Source organism: Paramisgurnus dabryanus, chromosome 6 (assembly GCF_030506205.2).
Source record: "Paramisgurnus dabryanus chromosome 6, PD_genome_1.1, whole genome shotgun sequence".
Lineage (NCBI taxonomy): Eukaryota > Metazoa > Chordata > Actinopteri > Cypriniformes > Cobitidae > Paramisgurnus > Paramisgurnus dabryanus.
The window spans coordinates 31544025-31567075 of NC_133342.1; the positions used below are offsets into that span (position 1 = coordinate 31544025).

At 36.4% G+C, this 23051-nt stretch overlaps 2 protein-coding genes across 5 annotated transcripts in view; one reads left to right on the forward strand and one right to left on the reverse strand.

The window, feature by feature from the left end:
* Positions 1-9821, reverse strand: part of brinp2 (bone morphogenetic protein/retinoic acid inducible neural-specific 2) — a 118427-nt gene extending 108606 nt beyond the window's left edge. Inside the window, exon 1 of the mRNA XM_065276607.1 lies at positions 9174-9821. The gene's annotated coding sequence lies outside the window, so the exon portion shown is untranslated. The remainder of the gene's footprint in view (positions 1-9173) is intronic.
* A 10734-nt stretch (positions 9822-20555) lies between these two features.
* Positions 20556-23051, forward strand: part of astn1 (astrotactin 1) — a 354343-nt gene continuing 351847 nt past the window's right edge. For 2 of the 4 annotated variants that reach the window (XM_065276608.2, XM_065276609.2), the window contains exon 1: positions 20557-21261. In XM_065276608.2, the coding sequence (XP_065132680.1) occupies positions 20970-21261 (292 nt within the window). In that variant the 5' untranslated portion in view covers positions 20557-20969. Of the gene's footprint in view, positions 21262-23051 lie in introns of all 4 variants that reach the window. The other 2 variants (XM_065276610.2, XM_065276611.2) reach the window with 2 other exon arrangements.

Here is a 23051-nt window from a genome sequence, read left to right on the forward strand (position 1 = left end):
ACAGGAGTCCTATATTTAGACATCAAATTCCTCTGTTCTCTTGCCTCTCTTTGCGTTTTTCCCTCTGAGATCTGTTTTTCTATTCTTTGTGTCCCTTGCCATTATTGGCAATTTAAGACATGCTCAACGTGGGGATGAATCCAGCAGTTGACACGAAGAACATGTTTTTCCGTGTCAGTTTAATCCATTGGGACTGGGATGCACATTGGAAGCTCCGGACAACCCGGAAAAGGTTTTGTTCCATTTATTTTTGGCAGTAGAAGAATCTATCGTGGGATTTTTATTCCATAAAGGCTCTTTTAGCACAGACAGTAGCTCTTATCATCCAAAACTTCACTTATATACAGACAGAGATGGAACTAGGGAATTGGATCGTGTTTAGATAAGACTTCAGAAAGCTCTGGGCCTTATAGAGGTTTCAGATGTGGTCAGCTAAACGCTGACGAGTCAACAATGGTGGAGGAATTTAATGGACAGAGGCACTGCAGACGCCAGGACTAAAACACATTCAATCAGTGAAGGATTTTCATACCTGCCTGCCGCTAATCTTGTAAACATCAGTGCAAGATGAGCTTGATTTCCAGAGCAACGTGGAGGATGATGTGCCGATGGAAATTCTGATGACCGTCTTAAAATCACAACGTAAAGTGGTTTTAGCACAGGGAAATAAAGAAGACAAAACCAATAAAGAAACTCAAATACTCAGAAAAAAAATATTTGGCATAAAGCAAATAAATAAAACATATAGGGGTGGTTTCCTGGACAGGGATTAGTTTAAGACAGGACTAGGCCTTAGTTTAATTAGGAAATATAACTAACATGCCTTATTAAAATATTACTGGCATGCATTTAGAGGCAAAAAAGGCATTGATTTTGAGATATGTCATACATTTATTTTAGTCTAGAATGAGTCTAATCCCTGTCCGGGGAACAGCCCCATAGAGCAATGTGTTGAGATGCATCCTGTTCTAATGAGGGCTTTTAAAAGGTCTTTTAGTGCTGAAATCTATTTAATATCAATAAGGATTAACTTTATTGATTACTACACACTATGCCTTTTCCCCTATATGAAATAATGCCCGTAGAAATGAAACTGGTTATGCTATTTAAATCGTGTAGTACCAACACTCACAATGCAACATATGTAGTCATTATTTTTAAATTATAGGTAGCGCTTTACAGTAAGATTGTTTTTGTAAACATTACTAAATGCATTAGCTTACACGAATCATCAATGAGAAATATAGTTGTTCACCACACTGTAAAAAAATTCCGTAGAAATGTCAATGTTATTGCAGCTGGGTTGCCGGTAATTTACCGTGGATTTACATTAATGTAATTTACTGGCAAGAATTTGCTCAAAGTTCAATCAATTTTAAATATTAACAAGTCTTTATCTTTACAGAATAAAACTATACAATAACAGCCTCATGCAAAGCATTCTGGGAACCAGAAGTCATCATCAACCTTTTTCTGTTTTTTGCTTCAGATTTTGTTTCCCAGAATGTTTTGCTTGATGCTGTTTTTTTAGTTTTACTCTGTAAAGACAAAGACTTGTAAATGTTTAATGTTCATTTAACTTTGAACAAAATGTTGCCAGTAAAAAACATAAATTTAAATCTACGGTAAATTACCGGCAACCCAGCTGCAATTTCTACGGAATTTTTTTACAGTGCATGTATTAATCTTAATGCCATACAATCGTTCATGTTAATTCTTTGTGCATTAGCTACACTGTGGAAATGTCTGTGGAAATAACAGTATTACTGATACTGTTTGCCAGTAACTTACTGTAGATTTAAATTAATTTTATTTACAGGCAACAAGTTAAATGTACATTAAACACTTTGCATGAGGATGTTATTTTATAGTTCTGTAAAGATAAAAACTTGTTAATGTTTAATGTTCATTTAAGTTTGAACAAACTGTTGCCTGTAAATAACAAATTTGAACAAATAATAACAAATAATTATTAATCTTAGTATTAATCATTTTTAGTTAATGTAAGCTAATATTAACAAACTGAACCTTACTGTAAAGTGTTACAAAATTATGTTACTTTCAAATGGTCAGAGTTTTTACCTTTAAACCAGTTTTTCTTTATCACATTAATCAAGTTCATGTTTAAATGATCGAATATATCAACTTGTAAAAGAGTCCAGTCGAGGCTACTGTGAATTTAAATGAGGCCAATTTCAATATGTTGTACAAAATATGCAAATATGTGACATTTCATTTTCTCCTCTTTGTCATTGAACAAAAATTGCATACAATAGACCGTAATGTAGCTGTCATGTCTACCCTTTTCAGAAAGCAAAAGCACAAAACCATACGAGGAACTTGGCTGTGATGACCAATAAGCAGTAAGGTATGCTTTCTGAGCATATAAGATAAACAAGATAAAGGCCAAAGCAAAGTATTCATCCCTGAAATAGTATAAGTAATTATATTATAACATGTTTTTGAATTCTGAGGTTTGAAATGAGTGAGCTTGGTTACTTATTTTATAGATAAGTTTTATAGACCGTTTCATCGGACGCAAGACGCGTCTAGTCCGAACTTTACTTCCGGTTTCAGTTTTTTAATGGTCTGACTAGTTGCTAAACTGAACTCTTGAACTACCTCGTCAAAAAAAACACACAAATGTTTTGGTTTCCTATGTAATCTATGTGTCGGTTATTTTGCTTGTTATATAAATAAACTATGTTTAAAGTACTTTGTTGTTATTTATTCTTAGCGGACTTTACCGGAAGTTACGTGAGGACCACGAAAGCCGCTTGTTTATGTTGTTACTGCTGAAACCGTCTATATGGTACATGCAAAGTGCATCCCTCATAATACCTTACAGTGAAAAAAAATAGTATACAACACAATTTATTTGTGCGTTCTTTAGTATAACTAAGTTTTGCAAGTCAATTCAGCCTCATATTTTAGGTTTTGACCTGCATGTGTTAATAAGTTATATTAAATATAATAAAAAGTTGAAAATGTTTAACTTAAGATGTTAAGTTTAAGTAACATAAAAATATATGTTGAATTGACAAAAATGCTGCATTTTTTTACAGTGTTGGTATACTTCAAGTCTGCGAAATTGGAACAACTTAATGCAATTTAGCTGTCTGAAAGTAGTGCTGGGGTCCAACTTAAGTTTTGTTAAGTATACTTTGTTGTGCTAAAGTTAAACTATTCATTTCATTTTTGCAGTATACAGAACAGAACATTTAATGTGCACTTCGAATGTATTTGGATGACATTACAATTGCATCTAAATTAGAGTGATGGACATGCATTTATGTAATACTTATAATAAACTTATTTAATTTTTAAGTACAATTATGGTGTATTTTCATTTAGTACATAAACTGTTAATGTATGTGTAGTATATAATAAACTAATTTTAAATACATTTAAGTAAATTCATTTTTCATTATGGTACTTAAGAAGTTTTGACCTTTTCATACTTTGAATACATGTATTTGTATGTCTGTACAAATTGTTCAATTGTGTACTTTTATAAAACCTTATATGATACTTATATACTTTCTTTTAATTTCATAATGGGACTTACAAAGAATGACTATTGGAAGTGATTGACTGACAGTTTGACATCACGCTTCACAAAAACTTCACTGCTAAGCAACATATTTCAAGTCTCATATATTTACATAGCGCCAAATATTTATAAAATAAACAAGGCTGCCCATAAATCTACCATGGCTCCCCATATATCAGGTTTGACTGAACATAAATAGCACACTTGTACAGTACTTGTCCTCGGAGAGACAGTGGTCAGGAATTGATCGATAGGTTATGTGCATCACATTGCTGGAAGGAAAGGTCAGAGGGGGACGGAGTGAAATGCCAGTAGGGTTGGCCACAACCATAACCATCCATCTTACCTCGCAGAGAACAGTGGATTTGGGCACGGACAATGACAGCTTTTTGGAGTGTGATACAATGGTTTTGCCATCTCTTCTTTTCTGTCTTCCCCTACCAAGGCACAGCCAGCCAGGTTTGACTCTTTTCTCTCAGTAATAATGGATTTTTGTGGGGTCAAAGTACAGTGGCAGCCAATGTCTTGACCTATATTTAACTTTAAAGCATCTGACTGCAATGTTTCTGTTGTATGGGATAAAAATAGTAAGTAAATATTAATAGTTATCTGTTGGAAGGGAAATAGTGAATAAGACTACATTTGGCCATAGTCTTGAAGATGCATACATTTCTGCTACTCTTAAAATAGCAAGTTTTCATATTATATATTATTTGGAAATATATACACAATCTGTCACTGGGAGGAGGGGATACCATTTTTAAAAAGTCACCTTTGTACAGTACCTTAAGTACATACTGGTACCTATATTGTACACAATGGTTCCTCAAAAAAACATCCCTGTACCTAAATGGTACATATTAGGACCTTTTTTTAATAGTGTAGAGCATTGTGTTTCCAGCTTTCGATTTCACACATACTGATAAAATGCATTGCTTAAAAGCACTTCAAGTCAGTTTAGATACAAAAATGGATTCAAATCTAATCAATAAAAATGAAAAATCATGAGCATTGCTTAACTTGGCATCACTAGGTGCGCACAAAAAAATGCTCATCCAAAATGTTGGATTTTGATCATGGTTGTGTTAAGTTTACTTTATTTAAACAAGCATTTGGTTTTGTCTATATATTTTGCCCAACCATGGGTTGAAACATCCCAACATTGTTGGAGTGCAAGGGAATCGTATGCTTGTCCATACGTGAACCAGCAGCGAGAAGTGCAAAGGCAGTGCGATAGGTGACCCTGTGTAATGCCCTCCAGCTTGAGGTCTGTGAAAGCCGGACGATGCACAGCAACCAATTAAAAGTTAAAGAAGATGCCCCGCTGTTTGGGTTGATTGGTGGAGACTCCTCCTGTGATCGTGTGCTGTCGGAAATTGATGCATCCCGCTTAGTCTTTGATCTTTGACTCTTTGTCAAAATAAATCATTTTCCACTTGCTCGCTTGACCATCTGGCAGGGAGTATTTCCATTTTGACGCCTCGCGTCACGGTGAAATTGACCATTAACTTGGGATTGTGGCTGTGTATTTCACATAACAGGATGGCCTGTGAAAAACTTACTGGCCGATCAAATTGGCCAATCCAAACTTGTGGAAATCTAAACACTAAAGTGTTTACATTACTTATATAATGGAGAATTGTAAAGATCTAATCTTAACATTACAGTGCAATTCAAAGAACCTTAAACATCTACAGAACTTTTCTCTTCCACGGACTAAGAAAGAAATTATTCTAAAAAGTTCCTTTGACTGAATTAAAAATGGTTTTCTCCTATGGCACCACTGCATAAAACTATTCTGCGTCTTAACTATTATAGCTGTGGGTTACAGGAGATAAACCAGAACTCTTTATTATCAAAACAGCCCACGGCTTCATATTTCCAAAAGATATCTGCAAATATATGCCCTTTTATCCTAGTGCCTTGAGTTGGTCTGGGCAGGGAATTACCCAATTCATTTAAATTAAATGTCCCTTCCTTTAAAGGGGTAGACTGGGGATTCCCTTTTAAAATTAAATTGAAAACTACTGAAGCTTATCTAATGAGGGACTTAGTACACCATATGATAATCAACATGAAAGACTTAATTTAGTCATCCTGGAAACTAATAAGACTTATTGAAAAGCTTGCCTTTTAAATTTACCTCTATTCATAATTAGGGATCCAGTAACAAAAGTAATAAAGTCACGTTATTCATGTGCCATGCACTCAGAAAATAACACTGGGTTATTTTCAACCCAGCGCTGGGTCAAAAAGGGACAAGCCCAGACATTGGATTAAAACAATAGACTAAATAAAAATCCCCTTTTGACCCACCAGTGTATATTTTTGTGTACCCAGCACCTCTACTTTATATATGAAATACGCTGATGTGTCAAATTTTTTGTGAATATATATATATACATATAAGCTATAAGCTGCAAAAATTTGACACATCAGCATTTTTATCAGTAAGGGGATTTCTAAGTGGGCTATTGACACAAAATTCCCACCAGATGTAGCCATCAAGCCAAATATTGAATTCATACAAAGAAATCAGAAAATTTAAGTATACAAGTTGAGTCATAATAAATAAAGTTAGGTAGCTTCTTAAGTTTGATTATTATTTTGCTATGTCATGTTTAAGACTTATGACAAGTTATGATGTATTGGTTTATGTCAATTTGTCATAACAAATACATTTCAAACAATGTCATGTTTTGCATAAAATCTCCTTCATGTTCATAATATGTGTCATGTCATGATTATAAAGGTGTCATGCCAGTCTTATAAACACCCCTTCAAGTAAATTTTTACCAAGAATTGTTTGACTATGTCTCTCTTTTCCTAATCATTCTGGGTACTAGCTATCTGAAAGTTGTGACTAAAGTTTGTTTTTATGGCACTTCTCGTGATTATTGCCTTCCCAAGATGAAGTCACTTTGGACAAAAAAAATGGGTTCCCAATGTCTTTAAAATATCTTAAAATGGAATGACAGATATTATTAAAGTTACAGTTATAAGATATTAGTTTAAAATTAAACTTTTATTTCAGTATTAATAATCAGGAATGCAGAACAAACATAAAAAAATCACATATTAATTTGCCATAGTATAATATAGTATAGGTTTTAAAACATTAAAAAGCATTAAACACAAAGGATTTCAAATGTTTTAAAACATATTATGAGTTTGATCTTGGATATGCAACAAAATTCCCTCCTACAGATTTGCCTTTTGAACTTAGATTGGCATCACACAGCAGTAAATTTGAAGGAGTTGCGATTACAGAGGTTATTAGGGCGTTTCTTGGTTATTTTGAGTGTTGCATTTAATTATGCATGCTAATGAGGCAGGAAATTATACTTTCAAAGCTGATGGCAAGAGAAGTGATGAACCAAACACTGAAATACATTTTTGTCACGCACGTGTATGAAATTCCACTTTGAATAGTTCCCATATCTAGCACACATACATTAGATGATCTGCAATGTCCATCAGTATTTTCTGTTTGTTGTCCAACTTAATGCCTTCAGCTAACCATCTGCTTATTTTCATAACACTTTGCATTTCTCTAATAAAATGACCAAACGTTATAAGCAAAAATGTGTTTGCCAAAGGCCTAAAAAGACAATTATAAAGTTGGCACATGCACATAGCAAGGGGCTTGATTTCAGTATTACTTAGACCTTTATGTACCTTCCTCTCTACGTATACCTATATTTTTGCTTAGCAACACAGCCTCAAACCATTATTGTATTTTTCTATTTCGGCGTACAGACAGGATGTATTTGGAATCCACTTTGCATTTCTTTTCCTTCGAGACAGTGAATATTGCTTAGGCGGATCAATATTTCTTTTATAACTTCATAAAGAAAACTACTGCCACACATACACACATTAGCATTGTCACCTCTAGGACTTAAAATTGTATTTGCCAGTCTATTTCCACTTTAACACTTTATATTCCTCTGTGAGCTTCCTAAGCGACCAAACATACAGTAGGGAGGAGAGATGACATTGGTTTGCTTAGGCCTGCACATCACAGACGCAAAACTATTCAGCATCATCTCAACCGTCGAGGGGCTAAATCTTCTTTAACCGTGTTAGTTGAAATCAATCTTGTTTGGATGTCAAATTGAATTGATAGACCTCTGTGAAACTCTCAAATAATGGGATCAATACTGTAAACGGATAACCGTTTGGTCATCTCTTCTCGAAAGCCGGGCTATTTGTTTCTTTTATGCAATAGCTATGGCATAACAGCTCTGCATGTTTCATAAAAGGGCTGGTGAAGGATTTTTTTCTCGTGTGTTGCTGTAAAGTTGTGCACTGCTCCCTCTATAGGCAAAAAGGAGAAAAATGACTTTACTAAAGTCAAGCACTGCAAAACTGCTGTCTGCCTGATGTTTTCTGATTGTTTGTTATGGTGAGATGGTAAATGCCTTAATATTAGGTCCTGGCACAGCTGAATACATGGATTAAATGCTATTCTGCCCACACAAAGATGTCCCGGTGTGTTTGTTGTGATGCCCAAGCCAAATCACAACAGGGACCAGCTTTCCAGAATGACTCATATTGCATCCTCCTGTTAATCCAACAAAAATAAGGAGGGACAGTGAGACAGAGGAATAGATTGAAGGGGGGGGGGGCATGAAGACCACGTTCAGCTTAAGTATTTCTGCAAGAGATTATCAAGAAAGCTGCTTTGTATTTTGACAGAAAAGGAGCATTAAATACTCCTACAACAGTGAAAAATGTCAGCATGTGTCTGGTGTGTCATTTCCAGAGTCGGATAAGTGTACTGTTTATATGAACTTTGTATGATTCACGGTTTGCCTTTTCCACCATACTGCACTGCATTAGAAAAGTGAAAAATCAGGCGATAGGAGGTAAGAATAATTTTTCCTGGATTCCTCGCAGTGTCCAGGCAGATATCCAATATGTCCTGTGAGGAGTCACAATAGCCAAGGGGCGATTTTATTTCAACTCTTCACTGCTGTTCATATTTTTCTGTGCTTATTTTCAAAAGCTTCATAGTGAGGAAAAGTTTGGAATGGGAGCTAAAGAGGACGTCTGCGTTTCGAGAGCAGAACAATCCCTTGGGGTTGTTGGCATTGCGCAAGGAGATGGAAACTCGTGGGGCGAGCTCTAGATTTAGTTCTGGAGAGCATTGTTGGATGAAATTAAATCCAACTTAATGAGATGGAGGCAGTGGACAACTGAATTTGTCACAATAAAACGAGCCAAGACGGCGACATTTATAGCTTATCATCATATGGAGAATGCAGGATAAAAGAACATTCCAAAAATAAACTCGGTATAACATAAAAATGATGTGCACTGGTGAAGAAATTAACATCTAAAGTAGGGCAACTAACTACCTCCATTCGTATTGAATATCTTCATAGGATCCAAAACTGATACCTCTGCTGCTTATGGTAATGTCACATTACATCGGAGCTTTGATAATGGATGCTGCAAAATTCCATAATTGGATGAAAGGAATACCAATGTGTACCCAACACAGTCACAGATGAGACTCGGCACACAGCATGTATATCAAGTTGAGCTTAGTGAAGCAATACAGCACATTATAGATTCTGCCTTCATTCAGTGAACTGTAAAAGATTATACTCACCCTGACTGTGAAGGGTGGTTCCTCTCCTGTCCCTTCGGTGCTTGTATCCGATCAGCTTGTAACACCGGTCCGGATCTTTGATTCTTTAAAGTAGAAGAATGCAGTCCCCTGACATACCTTGACGTCCTCCGCTGTGCTTTCAGTAAGGTTCACTAAGCAGTCAGAAGGGTAATCCAGGCACTGTACTGTCAATCCTTTCTTCTGGAGTTCTTCACACATGTAAACATTGACTCTCAAATGTTGTTGTTGTTGTTGTTGTTGTTGTTTTCTTTTTGATCAGTTCAAGGCAAAGAAACAGATAAACTTTCAAAGCCAGTTTTTTTTTAGGAGAAAACTCCCAGCTGGCAAGCCTAATAACACAGTCAGAGGTGAATTCTGATCAATCCTCCTGATCAATATTTAAGAAGGATAAATTCAAGCAGATGATAAATCCATTCTTCTTTCAACTCGTATGCATTATCCAGCTTCATCCAAGAAAAGAAACTGCACCTGCCATGGTTCATTCGTGGCATCCAATGTCTGTTCTTGTGCATCTGTTTGTTTGTGCGTGCCAGATTGCTTGTAGAGCTAGACTCGATCTGTCCGTGCTGTAGTCATCACCCAAGACCCAGAACAGTAAGCCTCGCACGGAGGAGAGCTACTCCAAGTCTTGCACGAAAGCATCTCTTTCTTTTCAACAAGCCCTGTCCAACTGAGACCAGTAGCCACGCCCCCTCTGCTCTGATTGGCTAAGCTCAGCAGGGAGCAATGTGGAGAGAGAGAGAGAGAGAGAGCGTTCTAGGGAGAAAAGGAAAGACTAGTCGCTGAGCCCTGGAGGGACAGGGTGGCTAATGAAAGCGAAAATGCTTTCTCCCAGTGCCTTAGCCAAATTTGTCTGCAACAAATTTGTTGTGACTCCTGGCAAACTGAATTCATACTGACAAAGTCTCCAGTTTCTTAGGGAGATGTATCTTGTTCTTTATACAATAAAGCCCAAAGTCAGATCTTGTGAGCTTAGTCTTGTACTGTAAGTCCCAGATATCTTGGGAATTGAAGGAAAATAAATAACAAATCGTTCATGCATCCCACTTTGACATTTACGATAACAATTATCTTATTGAATGCCACGATAAACTTATTGAATGCCCAAATATATATATATATATATATATATATATATATATATATATATATAACTCACATGCTGGTATAAGACATTATATGTAATTCGTTACATTATGTGTGACAAAAGTAACAAAAAAGAAAGTCATTATTTAAACTATGATTTTTAACTGTGAAGAACAGTACATCCCAAAATGAGAGAATTTCTAACTGAAACGGTTCCTGCATTTCATTTGTCTCCTCTGCCTGGGCTTGATAAAAATAATCTTGGTCTTCCGTTTGTGCTGCAAGCATTGCATTTCTATTTGCTTTTTAAACCTTAACACGCTTACGCATTTGCACAGTTTAGACTTTAAAGAAAAGGCAGCAAAGGTAAAAGCAATGACACTATTTTTAAAGAACAATTCGTCCAAAAATTTTAATTCGTAATTTATATATATATATATATATATATATATATATATATATATATATATATATATATATATATACAACCCCAAAACAGAAAAAGTTGGGACACAGTAGAAATTGTGAGTAAAAAAGGAATGGAATAATTTACAAATCTCATAAACTTATATTTTATTCACAGTAGAATATAGATAACATATCAAATGTTGAAAGTAAGATATTTTGAAATGTCATGCCAAATGTTGGCTCATTTTGGATTTCATGAGAGCTACACATTCCAAAAAAAGTTGGGACAGGTAGCAATAAGAGGCCAGAAAATTTTAATGTACATATAAGGAACAGTTGAAAGACCAATTTGCAACTTATTAGGTCAATTGGCAACATGATTGGGTATAAAAAGAGCCTCTCAGAGTGGCAGTGTCTCTCAGAGGTCAAGATGGGCAGAGAATCACCAATTCCCCCAATGCTGCGGCAAAAAAATAGTTTTCTGAGTTTCTCAGAGAAAAAATGCAAAGAGATTGAAGTTATCATTATCTACAGCGCATAATATCATTCAAAGATTCAGAGAATCTGGAACAATCTCTGTGTGTAAGGGTCAAGGCTGGAAAACCATACTGGATGCCCGTGATCTTCGGGCCCTAAGACAGCACTGCATCACATACAGGAATGCTACTGTAATGGAAATCATAACATGGGCTCAGGAATACTTCCAGAAAACATTGTCAGTGAACACAATCCACCGTGTCATTCGCTGTTGCCAGCTAAAACTCTGTAGGTCAAAAAAGAAGCCATATCTAAACATGATCCAGAAGCACAGGCGTTTTCCCTGGGCAACGCTCATTTAAAATGGACTTTGGTAAAGTGGAAAACTGTTCTGTGGTCCAACGAATCAAAATTTAAAGTTCTTTTTAGAAAACTGGGACGCCATTTCATCCGGACTAAAGAGGACAATGACAACCCAAGTTGTTATTAGCACTCATTTCAGAAGCCTGCATCTCTGATGGTTTGGGGTTGCATGAGTGCGTGTGGCATGGGCAGCTTACACATCTGGAAAGGCACCATCAATGCTGAAAGGTTTATCCAAGTTCTAGATACATATGATCCCATTCAGATGTCGTCTCTTTCAGGGAAGACCTTGCATTTTCCAACATGACAATGCCAGACCACATAGTGCATCAATTACAACATCAAGACTGCATAGAAGAAGGATCTGAGTACTGAAATGGCCAGCCTGCAGTCCAGATCTTTCAGACAAAGAAAAGATTTGGTGCATCATAAAGCGGAAGATGCGACAAAGAAAACCTAAGACAGTTGAGCAACTAGAAGTCTGTATTAGACAAGAATAGGACAACATTCCTATTCCTAAACATTGGTCCTCCTCCAGCTGTTCCTTTTATCTACATTTAACTTTTCTGGCCTCTTATTGCTTATCTCTTATCTTATCTTACTTTTTTTGGAATGTGTAGCTCTCATGAAATCCAAAATGAGCCAATATTTGGCATGACATTTCAAAATATTTTACTTTCAACATTTGATATGTTATCTATATTCTACTGTGAATAAAATATAAGTTTATGAGATTTGTAAATTATTCCATTCCTTTTTTACTCACAATTTCTACTATGTCCCAACTTTTTCTGATTTGGGGTTGTATATATATATCGTTGGGTTTGCATGCTCGATTGGTTGTTGCCATGTAATTTTTTTGTCAGAAGACATGCAAGAACTGATAAGGTTGCCATGTCTGAATGTAACACTAATATGCGTTATTTTTACTGCTAAATAAGCTAAAAATATTCATAAATATTACTTCAGTACAAACCTATTGTTTCATTCTAGAAAAGATTTACACTATTAACTAGAAGTGCCACACAAGTCCTGAAAATGCAACCAAAAAATTTTGATCGTCCCCTGGTGTCTGGCTGCAGTATAGGTCATAAACCCTGCACTGTCCATGTAAACAAATGGGACGCCAGACTTAAAAATTAACTTACAGTACACTTAAAGATCGTTCCTGGTTTTGCTATTTCTCATGTGTATGTACTTTTAAGTGTTTGTTTTTCTAAAAGGTTTGGATTAAAGAGCCATATATTATGCAAAATCTACTTGTACAATGTTTGAACATAAATTTATTTTGCAGTGTGTAAACACAACCACAATACAATGAGAAAATCCACCCACTTTTTTTTAATACCTATTAAACCAGAGCAGTTGTCTTGTTAGATATGCTGTTTTGATTCTCTTGTTAATGTGATGTCAGACTGACAAAGCCCTGCTTAGAACCACTGACTGACTGGTTAACTTTACCCAAAAGCTTTTCTAAATGTGTTTTTTAGCATGTTGTAGCACTAAAGCGGCTAAAGATACTATTGTCCAAGACCAGCCTGATCTAAGTCTCTCCTGAATTTTCAAAGTGGTTGATGTCCTCAACCAATCAGATTTCAGAAATAAGTTTACAGTTTGTTTTAAGTTTAAGCTAACAACCAGGATTAGCTGTTTCTAGACCATTGTGTTTTACTTATCATGTCTCTCTGATTTTAGGGTTGGGGTGGGTTTAGGTTTCATTTAGAAAAATGTTGTCTTTGGGTCAACACAATATGTTGCCCTGAGGACATCAACCACTTGGCAAAATCAATTCGAGCCCTGATGTCACAAATTTCCGTTGTTACGGATCTCCGCACTTTCTTTTCCGTGTCAGTTTCATGTATTGGTTACTCGATTGTTTTTCCTATTTTCTTAACATTGTTGCTTGGGTTTGGGGTAAGAACAACTTTCTGTTACATAAAATGACATCCTAACCCAAACCCAACTCTAACGTCAGGTGACAATTGTTTAAAAATCTGGAAAAATGATAGTATAAACCAATAGTTAAAGTGACATCCAAACCCAAACCCCAGATCTAACTCCAAACCCAAGCAACAATGGTTTAAACTAGCAAAAACAATTGAGTAACCAATATGTGAAACTAACACGGAAAAGAAAGTCTGTGATACAGACACGGAAAAATGCGGAGATCTGTGACAATGAAACGGAAATTTGTGAGATCAGATTGCCCAGACTGTATTAACAGGAATCAGATCTATTTTTAACCAAAAGCAGTAGCTCATTTGCATTTAAAGGTACACAAATAAAAACAGGACTTTTTGCTCCCACCCAAAAAGGGGCATTTTAGGCGTAGTACAAACGGACATGGGCATTTTATACCCCGAGTTTCCTCCTGTGGTTTAAAAAAATCCCCTCCACACATGCTCGGTTTAAAAGAAATCTCCGCCTACATGAACATGCAAAAAACACGTGATCACGTGCTGTCAAGAGCATGCTACACCAACAGGTGGTGATATAACTCAAATCGTAAAGCCACCTTGGCCAATCAGAAGCCTAACAAAAGTTACGTCACGTCTACATGTTAACACCGCAACCGGGGTCTCTTAAAATACTCACCCTGGTAGGGGTTTTCCAAAATTTTTGGTTTCAGTGACACCATCCTGCGTTTCCGTGTGGATGAACGGCCGAACTGCGTAAAAGAAGTCACAGTTATAAAAATACCGGTGTCCGTGTGGACAAGGCCTTAGACATACTATAACAAATGTTCAGTTGGGTATTTTACATTGACATTTATGCATTTGGCAGGCGCTTTTATCAAAAGCGACTTACATTTCATTGAAGCTATACATTTTATCAATATGTGTGTTTCAAACTCATAATCCTATGGGTTCTAATGCAATGTTTTACCAGTTGAGCTGCATGAACAATTTAAGCTGAAACCTCACAGATATATTCTAGACACACTTGAGACTTATATTACATCTTGTAAAAATGTGCATAATATTGGCCCTTTGAGTTAGTTATTAGATGCTATTAAAAATGGGTGTGATGATTTGATTTGTGTGTTTGTGATTGAGTCGTTTTTATACAATAGACATTTATAGAGACACGTCATCCATCTTGGATGGTATTAACCCACATTTTGATTATTTGCTTCAACAGTTTGAGTTGCGTATACGAAGATAAAATGATGGCATGTTAATAAAAAGTTGTTTGCATGTGTTTTACTGCAGAAAGGCATTTGAGACGCTAGGCTTGTGTGGTAATTTCGAACAAAGCGCTAATAAAGAGATCATTAGCAGCACTTAACATTCAAAACAAAAGGTTTTAATAATAATCTATGTGTTAATCCTCTTCTATTTGAAGTGTAATGGACTGTATCTGTGCATGAGGTTATATTGTCAAGTTAATGATGCTGAGTTACTTGCAAATGAAATACCTGGAATAGAATGTTCTTGTTTTCCCTGCTTCAATGTCATGGCAGCGAAGCAAAGACAATTAAGGTGTATAAATATGTAAATATGGGAGGACACCTTTACCCAGAGTCAGGTAATGATATTTTCATCCCCAGTCTGCTTTATTCCCAACTTGTCCCAAATTAGAAACCTTAATGACCAGCAATAGACCACAGATGGTCAAACTCTAGGGTACGTGAGTCTCCTGATCCCTTCCTGCTTCTTGCAGCATCACTTTTACGTGCCAACAATACATTACCTCGCCAGCTGCTGCACGCTCAAGGGAGTAATCATTGCCTTGAGAAGAAGGTCAATGCATGGCAGTGTTTGTCAGTCAGATCATTGCCCAGTCTCTGTTTGGAGGATGGCTGGACTGGAGAACCGGACAACAAGGGTGATTCTTCTTCAGGGGCAAGGGGGTTGATAGTTCTCACCGCTATTTGTCTTATGACATGGCGTGTGAAAAACACTCAGAGGGCACGATCTCTTGAGAGGAACCTGGCAGACGTTTACAGCCAATCTGGACAAGTTCTCCTGATGTCTGTCTCTCTCTTTCTATCTCATGTCAGAACTCGTCTGATTAAATTTCTTCTGTTTAAGAGTTTAAGTGATGTGTATTAAAGGGACATTCCACTTTTTTATGCTAATTTTCCAGCTCCCCTAGTTAAACATTTGATTTTTACCGTTGTGGAATCCATTCATCTGATCTCCGGGTCTGGCGCTACCACTTTTAGCATAGCTTAGCATAATCCATTGAGTCTGATTGGACCATTAGCATCAGGCTAAAAATAACCAAAGAGTTTTTATATTTTTTCTATTTAAAACTTGACTTCTGTAGTTACATCGTGTACTAAGAAATGCTGTCTGCACTCAGAAATAAAAAAAATCCTTAGCTATCATCGTGAGCATTACCCTAAAGTAGACCTTTGCACCCAAAGAGGTCAGATTAGTACCTCAGAAAAACACATATTGGTACCTCAAAGGTAAATATTGGTACCAAATATAAAGATCTGTCAATAATTATCAAATATTAAGACATTAAGGGAACTGTCCCAGCTTGGGACCATTTATTTGACTATCTAACCCATTTTTTCTTTATTCTTCACACTATTCCAGCATCTATGGCTACATATTAATGGCAGAAACTGGTTAATCCATTCACAGGTTGGGGAAGTGTCAATTTGGTATCTTTAATTTACCTAGCCTTAATTTTTTGCTTTTTGGATGGGTGTTTGTACTGTATGGAAATAAAAAGTTACCATAATCAAGAGCTTGTGTGGATCTCAACTAAGTAGCTTACTGCAATAAATGTGCACTTGCAAAGTTTACAGTCTCAGCACTGATGTGAAAATTGACAAAAGTCACAAACCTATTATAGATTTGGTTGTTGACAAAGTCACAAACTTGTAAATTAAGACAAATGCGATGACAGACACGAAATCTTTCAAAACTCCAAAACTTACAGCCGCTCACATCTGGCACTTTTCAAATCTTCGCTCCTTGACTTGTGCAACACTTCTATCTTCGTAGTTTTTTTTTTTTGTGTGTGTGTGTGCGCTGTATCAGCAGAATCACACGCAGTGCTTCATCTTTCTCTCCAGCTAATTGGTTAAGAGGTAACACCTTGTACTTGAGAGAAAGTAAGACTCTCATTTCGTCAAACATCTGGCCCATATTACTGCTTACACATGGCTGGAAGGACACCTGCCAGTAAATAAATTACCCATATTACAACGTATGGTGTTTTTTTAATAGACCATGTTTGAGCAGAAGTGTGCTGTAAAACGTGCACTACAGTGTAAGAAATATCATAGTACAAGGAGTCAGTAAGCACACATTAAGCTTTTTAATGCTTATACCTATACCAATATTCTCATTTCCAAAAGAGATGTGTATTATAATTATAGGGAGTATTTAGAGATTCATAAATCTTAAATCTTTTCAACAAATTTTTTATTTGCCCTGCAGTGCTTGTGCATATTCTTTCAGTAAGCTTTTTTAAATACTCGTTTGTCTTCTTATTAAATAAAATGTGCAACATACTGTTTGAAGATCATTTGTGTGCCATTTCAGACTCAATGGGAGACATTTAAAAGCAATAATTGGAGAATGACAAGCGCAACATTGTGAACTTTGTAAAGAAAATTGTAAGGGCATGTTTGCGTGCCGAATGTGTGTTTATAAAAGCTTGTATTTGACACTTTAAATGATTTTGCATAACCGTGGACCTGCTCTGCAAAGAGGACATTGTACTGTATTCATAGTATTGAGTAGAAAAGAAGCTTATGTCTAAACCCTCCTTCACACTATTTAAAATGCAAGGGCATTTTATCAAACAATATGCTGGATATACTACGGGTGCAAATCTCTGAGTGATAGCTGCATGGAAATAATTTGTCATGTCAAGTACAGCGTGCAGTAAGCCTTACAGATAACATATGGGAATATTCTTTTCTTTTCTAAATCTGACAACAGATTTGCATGAAACAGAGTTGTCATGGGTATTGCGAGGGCTAACGTTGCTGCAGATGCAAACAAATACATAACACAGAAACTGGCATAACAAATTGTCAGTGTCACAACGCAGCTTCAATCTGTGAAGGTAGATCACTTTATCATTTTTACCCTTTTTTCTCATAAAGTAATAGCCTGTCTGGTTTTGCATTCTCTCATAGCAATTTTTTGCATGATTTTATTATTATTATAAACCATATCACACACAACACAAAAACAACTATAATATTATAAAAAGAATGTTGTCAAAAGATTTGCAAGAAATATGCTTTGAAGCTGTCTGTTCAATACGAACTTATGTTAGCTGACTAATTTAAATTTATTTGTAAAATTTCATTATTATGTTTCTGCATGCTCTGTTGGGGCGGGGTTTCATACACGCTTATACAGTTGCATGTTTCACATCATTCAAATTTATACAAAGTCGCCAAAATGTAAATTAGGTCTGTTTTCATGTGAGATCACATTCTTATTACACATTTTTTCGAGCAATACAAGAATAATTACACTGTAAAAAAATATTTACTCAGATTTACAAGTCATTTCAAAGAGGACAGAGAATGAAAAACCATTTTTACCTTGTCTTTGTTGAATAATGGTAGTCTACCCGCATTCACGAACATACAAAAAGTGCTAGACATGCTAAACATCTCAGTCTCATAGAAATTCCTCTTTTAGAAATGTCAGCCAGAAAACGGCCCAATCTGAAAAACTGATGCTTATGACATCACAGGCATCTAACTGCCTCTCCACTTTAAAATAATTGGCTACATTTTTTGAGTGGCAGCAAAGTCAGCCAATCAGTAATGAGATTGCAAGTTAAGCCAGTAGGGGGAGCCAAATAGGTGCAATACCACAATTGCTACCTGTCCCAACTTTTTTTGGAATGTGTAGCTCTCATGAAATCCATAATGAGCCAATATTTGGCATGACATTTCAAAATGTCTCACTTTCAACATCTGATATGTTATTTATATTCTATTGTGAATAAAATATAAGTTTATTTGAGATTAGTAAATTATTCCATTCTTTTTTTACTCAAAATTTCTACAGTGTCCCAACTTTTTCTGATTTGAGGTTGTATATATATATATATATTCCAAAAAAAAAAGGGAAAAAACATAATAAAACCAAACACATTGTAACCATGGTTGACTTTGCTTACATAAAGGAATATCAGACAGTACATCTTAGTTATTGTTTGGCAAAAACAACATGTAACCAAATTCAAGGTTGTTTTGGCTAAGTGGGTTACTACTACCTCTTTATCGGGTCTAGTTAACCTAGATGGTAAAATGACATCTATTGCTTACTGGGAATCTACCTAGTATATTTTTAAGTAAATTCGGACAGATTTTCATTATGTTTTTTTTAAAGGTAGCATCTGTGTACACATTTGCCTCCTGGCATTGATTTTAAGGGGATACATGAAATTAAGAATTTGTGCCTTCTGGTGTGATTCCTTAAAACATGCAGAAATTATTCATCCATTTTTACAGCTAAAGCTAAATGCACTCTAAAATGGCTGGGTTATTTTTGACCCATAATGGGTAAATATTAGAAAGAACACATGCTGGGTTAAAAACGACCCAATGTTGTGTTGTTCTTCTGCAACCATGATGTATAATAACCCACCAGTTGGATTAAAACAACCCAGCCTTGGGTCAGTTTTAACCCAGCGGTGTGCAATATTTACGCAATTATGGGTCAAAAATAACCCAGCCATTTTTAGACTTTGTGAACAAACAGAGAGGCTATAGCCTTGTCAAAGATTGAAATCAAACTTTGAGACTTTAGCCTGGATTTCACAGAGAGGGTCACAAAGTAAATTTTGGGAAGAATAGCCTATAATGCTGTCTGTTTTCAGAGTTCACTGTGCCCTTTTCCTTTGGATATGTGTAAACCACAGACAGTAATAGCTTAGTGAGCCTTAAAAAAGAACCCTAAAAGAAAGAAGGATATCACAACGACGGGACCTCAACTGTGCCGAAGCCCCTCTTTCTCTCCACCGCCCTCAAAGTTCAATTATTGAGCAGGTCAAAGCTGAAATGAGTATTGTGCCCTTTCATCAGAAAAGTGCTTCACACTTTGCTAAAGCCTTGCTTCAGTGCTGGAGTAAGCTCAAGATTACACAGGGAGATCATTCTTTGGGGCAGACTGCACTGCTTTCTTTCTTTCCTCTTTTTTTCATACTTTTTTTTCCCAGAGCGTGCAGCTGCAGTTTGCTTCAAAAGATGTCTTTGGCCTCAAGTCTTCAAAATTCTGCTCTTTATTTCTAAGTGGACTGTGAATTTCAAGATCATCAACACAAGAGTCTACTGCATTTATTTCAGCTGATTTGGATACATTGCTGGTGTTTACTAGGTTTACACCATAAATATAATCCAAAGTAAAATCTTGAAAAAAATAAAGGTTCTTTACAGAAATGCAATATGTTTTTTTAAAGAATTGAGAATAGAGGTCAGATGCAAAAGCTGCTAAACATAATCCCCGTCAAAATGAGATAATGATATTGACAGAATGCTCTTGCCACGTTTTATACATTCATCAAATACTTTTGCCTCAAATACCATTATTCCCAGCCTCAGGCCATTCAGAAATACTGATTTGTTGGCAAATCCATTATGAGTCTGATAATTAAAAAAATAATAATTTACAGAAAACATGTCAGACACACTTAGAGGGATTTGCATTTTGCATTTGAGTTCTTTTTTTTAAGTTTCATACCTGACAAAGAACCTTTAAGAAAACTTTCTTTTTAAGAGTAAACACTACCAAAAGTTTAATCACTTTACTTATTTTTTTTTACTTTACATACTTTTTTGTATAATAGTAGCTAAACTGTTTTTTTTCTTCAATATTTGGTCCATATTGAAAACGGATTTTTTTACTTTTATTTAGTAATAAAAATAAATAAATATATTGGGACTGTGATATTTTTGTGATTTCAAACATTTGAGTATGCAGATAAAAATATTTTAAAGATAAGAAAAACTTTTCAGTGAAGTGACACGGCAGTGTACATGATTTTAATTATTATTATTGTTATTATTAAGAAGAAGTCGGCGTCTTAATCATGGGTTAAACATGTATAAATAATCTATCAAATATGAAAGTATCAATGGATGAAGCTGAAAAAAAAAATACTATTGTAGCATTATATGTGACATGAGCCGACGCGTGCCCACTGCAACAAGAAAAATCGTTTTTAATGGCTCGATGAGAAGTCCAATAACGGGCTCGGATGCTGCGCTGTTCCGCCTCTCTCTCGCTGTCATCACCAAGCTGAGTCGTGTTATGATGACACCAGCAACGTTTAGCATACGGATGGAGCACATCTAAACCTTTAAATCTTCGTTTATCGCTTATTTAACCCAGACAGCAGGACCGGAGATCAGTCTGTTTTCCCCGCTCCTCAGCCTCCAGCTCCCGGCGCGCCACTCACCGACTGCCGCAGCCTGGAAACGCGGAGCCGCTTACAGTCTCCGGCAAGATGCTACCGCCGCACTCCCGTTTCTTTGTCGGCGTTTTGTGCATCGTCGTCCTCAATCCCGCCGCGGTGCGATGCCTGAACGGCGAAGAAGATCAGTCTCAAGACATGGAGTGCAAAATGAAAAGCGTGACGGTGTCTGCTTTGCCGTTTTTGCGGGAAAATGACCTGAGCATCATGCACAGCCCGTCGGCCTCCGAGCCAAAGCTGCTCTTCTCCGTCAGGAATGATTTTCCCGGAGAGATCGTTGTAGTAGACGATTTGGAAAACACAGAGCTTCCGTACTTCGTGTTGGGTAAGTGCATAAGCCCCTAAGATTATTATTTTGACCTCTTGTTGAATGTTTTGGTGTTGTTTTTATTAGCAGAAGCATAAGTCGCAGGCCTACTGCATTAAGTGAAATGGGTCAGTTATTTATTAGCCGACTGTGGTGTTTGTTTTTGCTCCTGCATGATAAGAGACACATGCGTTGTTGATACTCATGCTGCAGACCAATAGGAAGATGATGTGTTTTAAAATGAAAATTGTTCAAAGTGTTCAACTGTGAGTACAGAGATGAAGTGATAATGAGTTATTTAATGCTCAAACTTGAGTAAAGTTTGTGATGTAGCACATTCACTACATGAACTTTGAGGAAAAAGCAGACACAAAGTATTGTTAGATAGATAGATAGATGCATTCAGAGTGTATTTCTATCAAAATGGGATTCGAATCTGTGACTTTTGCAGTGTTGTACTACAGGTACATAAACAGATAGACGGATAGATACCTCATGTCTTGTCATTTTCTATAGACCGTTTCAGCAGTAACAAACATGAACAAGCGGCTGTCGCGGTCCGCACGTAACTTCCGGTGAGAATAAACAACAACAAAGTTCTTTAAACGTAGTTTATTTATATAACAAGCAAAAAAACAACACATAGATTACATAGGAAACCAAAATATTTGTTATTTTCGAGGAGGCATTTGTTCAAGATATCAGTTTAGCAACTAGTCAGACCATTAAAAAACGAAACCGGAAGTAAAGTTCGGATCCAGACGTGTATCACGTGCGTCCGATGAAAACGTTTAGTGTTAGACAATTTAAAGTACATTTACATGTAAGCATTTAGCAGATGCAAAGTTATCCAAAGTGACTTAAAACAAAGTGACAACAGTGTTTCGTCTTGGGGATGCAATATATTAAGTTCTATACAAAGTTACTTTCAGCTTATAAAGTTTAATTTACCTTTAATTCAAATAATATACCGTTAAAGCTTCATTCACATGCAGCCTGTTTGTAATAGAGTTTATAAGAGGCTTGAAGCTGGCTGCTGTCCATGGTGCTGATGTTTCGCTCACTGAGGTGCAGACAGAAGTGTTCGAGTGGACAGTCGTGTAAGTCATTGCAAGGCAGCAGATGTGCTCTGCGGTGGATATGGCTGTCATAGAAAAGGTCTGACAGATGTGCTTGGGTTGACTGTTTACTTGGCACTGTCATGGTGTTGTCAAAGATGTCATGTCATCTCTCACTTTATAGAGGTGTTTGAGATAAAGGTTAGACAGGAAGTAAACATGGTGAAGAGGCAGACATGTTTACAAGAGAAAAGACACTGTGTGCATTTTTGTTTTCAATTAAATTTGTCAACTTAATATGCAGAAAGAACTATAAGTAAGAAAGTAAAACATTGTGCACTCAAAACATACATGTGTTTAAAGCATCTAAGCATCTCGACCTGCCTAATGGCAGAGCCACATTGTCTCAGTGTGAGCTGGTATAAGTTGCATTTTTGCAACGAGTGGCAGATGGTTTAGTTCACTTTTTGCAACCTTACAGACTGCATGGTTTTCTTGTTAAATTAGCAGTGGGATAGAGGCACTGGTTATGCAAATGCTAGGTGCATTATTGAACCCACACACTGTTAATTAAACACAGGGATACAATTAGGATTATCGTGTTTTTTTCAGGGGGTGTAAGATTACTTTTAGAGGATACACTATTTACTGTAGGTGTACCATTTGCCTACACCCTCAGGGTGGTACCTTTTAAAAAAGTACACTTTTGTACCTCAAAGGTGCATATAGGTACCTCAAAGGTACACATTG